This window comes from Solanum tuberosum, unplaced genomic scaffold (genome assembly GCF_000226075.1).
Source record: "Solanum tuberosum cultivar DM 1-3 516 R44 unplaced genomic scaffold, SolTub_3.0 scf00128, whole genome shotgun sequence".
Taxonomy (NCBI): Eukaryota; Viridiplantae; Streptophyta; class Magnoliopsida; order Solanales; family Solanaceae; genus Solanum; species Solanum tuberosum.
In genome coordinates, this window is record NW_006239053.1 from 1165027 (window position 1) to 1167386 (window position 2360).

At 38.1% G+C, this 2360-nt stretch overlaps 1 protein-coding gene across 7 annotated transcripts in view; it reads left to right on the plus strand.

The window, feature by feature from the left end:
* The window catches only part of LOC102595663 (rab3 GTPase-activating protein catalytic subunit), an 18856-nt gene that overhangs the window by 5889 nt on the left and 10607 nt on the right, over positions 1 to 2360 (plus strand). For all 7 annotated transcript variants that reach the window (XM_015310231.1, XM_015310229.1, XM_015310228.1 and 4 more), the window contains 2 exons: positions 381 to 603; positions 1041 to 1167. In XM_015310231.1, coding sequence (XP_015165717.1) covers positions 381 to 603; positions 1041 to 1167 — 350 coding nt within the window. The remainder of the gene's footprint in view (positions 1 to 380; positions 604 to 1040; positions 1168 to 2360) is intronic.

The following is a 2360-nucleotide window of genomic DNA, read 5'->3' on the forward strand; positions in this document are numbered from 1 at the left end:
CCCATTTAAAATTATTTCACAATATCCCTCTTTATACATTGTTTAGTTGGCATTTTTGTGACACGACAAAGGAGGGACAACCTGGTGTAAGGACCCTCCATTTCCAACTATAGTGTTGGGGATTTGAGTAGCCAAGCTCCTGCATTGGAAAGTTTGGGGTGGGGTTTGCCAATATCAATAAAACATAAAAAAATTGGCCTTTTATGGCTTACTCAGATGGCTCTACAATGTTCGTGCCCAGTTTTTAGCCAAATGAATGATATGTTCTCGACAATTGCATGTTCTTGCTTTCAAGGAATTATGTTACTAGTTGTATGAGCTTTTCATTATCTTCAACTAATGTCCTTCTAATATAACCTATTTTGAATTCCTTGCTCAAGGCCTTCTCCAATATGGACCTATCCATGCATCTTTTCCAAGTAAATCTCAAGATGAAGATGACCTATCGTACACTTCCCTACAGTGAGGATGATGATGTACAAGAATCTGAGGGAGGTTTTACCGAATCTGGGGAGAGTCCCAAAAGCAACCATCAGAGTAGAACACAGTGGGATGATAATTGTCCTTGGAGTGAGTGGTACTCTGCTGAGGACCCATTAAGAGGTAATTGTGTTGCTGAGGAGATTAATAACTGTATTTTGCACTATCAGATCTGGTCGGAGCTCATCAGGGGGAGTGACATAAGACCCATCTTAACCTGAGTTTGCAGAGTTGCTGCTTTAAGTTCTCATAATTAAGTGTTTGGATCTTTGCTTACAACTGGGAGCTCTTCTTAGAACAACATTTATGAATAAATCAGCCAATTTTTTTTCATCAACATATATGGTTTTTGGCTCTTACTATTATTCGTGAGTACCTCGAGGCTTTAATTGGAGAGAATGACTTTCTTTTAGGGGGTTGTAACAATGTACTATAATCTTTTTCTATCCAGCTATTACTTTTTGCTATATTATTTGGTACAAGAGATTGAACTTAGTTTAATTATAATTCTCTGTCCATTTGCGTTATTGATTTACTAGATGTATTTGTTAACGATGCAGGGTTTGAGCTGCTTACAGTATGGTCAGAGAAAGCGATAGAGAGTTCACTTGAAATGGCTGAGCTGGAAAATGTGTCACCTCTTGAGGCTGAGAAGTGGTTAATATCTCCATGTTTATCTGAGATTCTGTAAGACCCTATGAATACTCGCATTTTTTTCACTCTTGCTTCATCAAAAATGGCAGACTTGGGTCTTCTCCACCACTTCCTTACATATTAAATTGGTAAATTTTGTGATTTAGCAAGTGTTCATTTGCCTACTGGATGTGTTTCATTGAGATTCTTGTTTGCTATGTGCATGTAATAGTAGCTCAATGGATTGTTGTCAAGGCTGACCGAGCTGGTTGAGCATGTGATCTCCCAGATGGGGGGTTTCAGGTTCGAAACCCCCTGCTTGCTTTCTCTGTTGAGCACGTTGCACGGGCCTTGCCTAGTGCGATTTACCTCTCCCGTGTGAGGTCTTCGGGCTATTACACTATAGTGGGGTTTCCTTGTGCACACCTGAAGATTAGCGACTATGGGTTCCCTTGTCAACAAAGAAAAAAGATCTGCACATACTATTCAGTGAGATGTGTTCCTATCGAAGTCTCTGCAGCCATTTACATCACCCAAATAAATATAATCACCATATATCCAGATAATGTTTTTAAATTCCTTTAGTAGCCAATGATTCAATATAGTGAAAGATAGGTGATCATTTTTGAAAATTTTTCTCTACACTAGTTGCTAGCCACTTTTCTGTGACAAAAAAACGTTGATTATCATTGAAGTATATAACATAGGAAAGATCGTTAATTAATTCTCCATTCATTTTTTTTCTTCCAAAAGTAGATAAAATTGGCAACAAGAAGCTTATATAGTTTAACAGGATATCCCTGCTGAACTTTAATTTTGACCGCGGGCTTAATTACTTGATGAACGGGATGCTAACTACTCAAAAGTGCTAGCTTTCTGTTCGTTCCCATGGGTTGCTATGGCTAATGTTTGACCAGCAACCTGTGACTAATCTTGCTAAGTCAGTTTATCTGTGCAGTAGTTTAAGATATCTTAAATTGTGTATTTTACCACTCACACAGCTTTTCATCAGTTAGGTAGATGAACTTTCTCAACTAAATTGTCGACTAGTGAGTGACTAACACTTTTCTTTTTGAGAAGGTAACATGTAATTGGCTGACTACCACTTGCGTCGAAAACACTGAAAAATGTTTTTATGCAAGATTAAGCTTCTCTAGAAGGTCCTAGTTATAGTTGTTTATAAATAAAGAATGTCCTAGTTATCACATTTGGGGGGGGGGGGGGGGGGTTTTTTTTTTGAATTTATT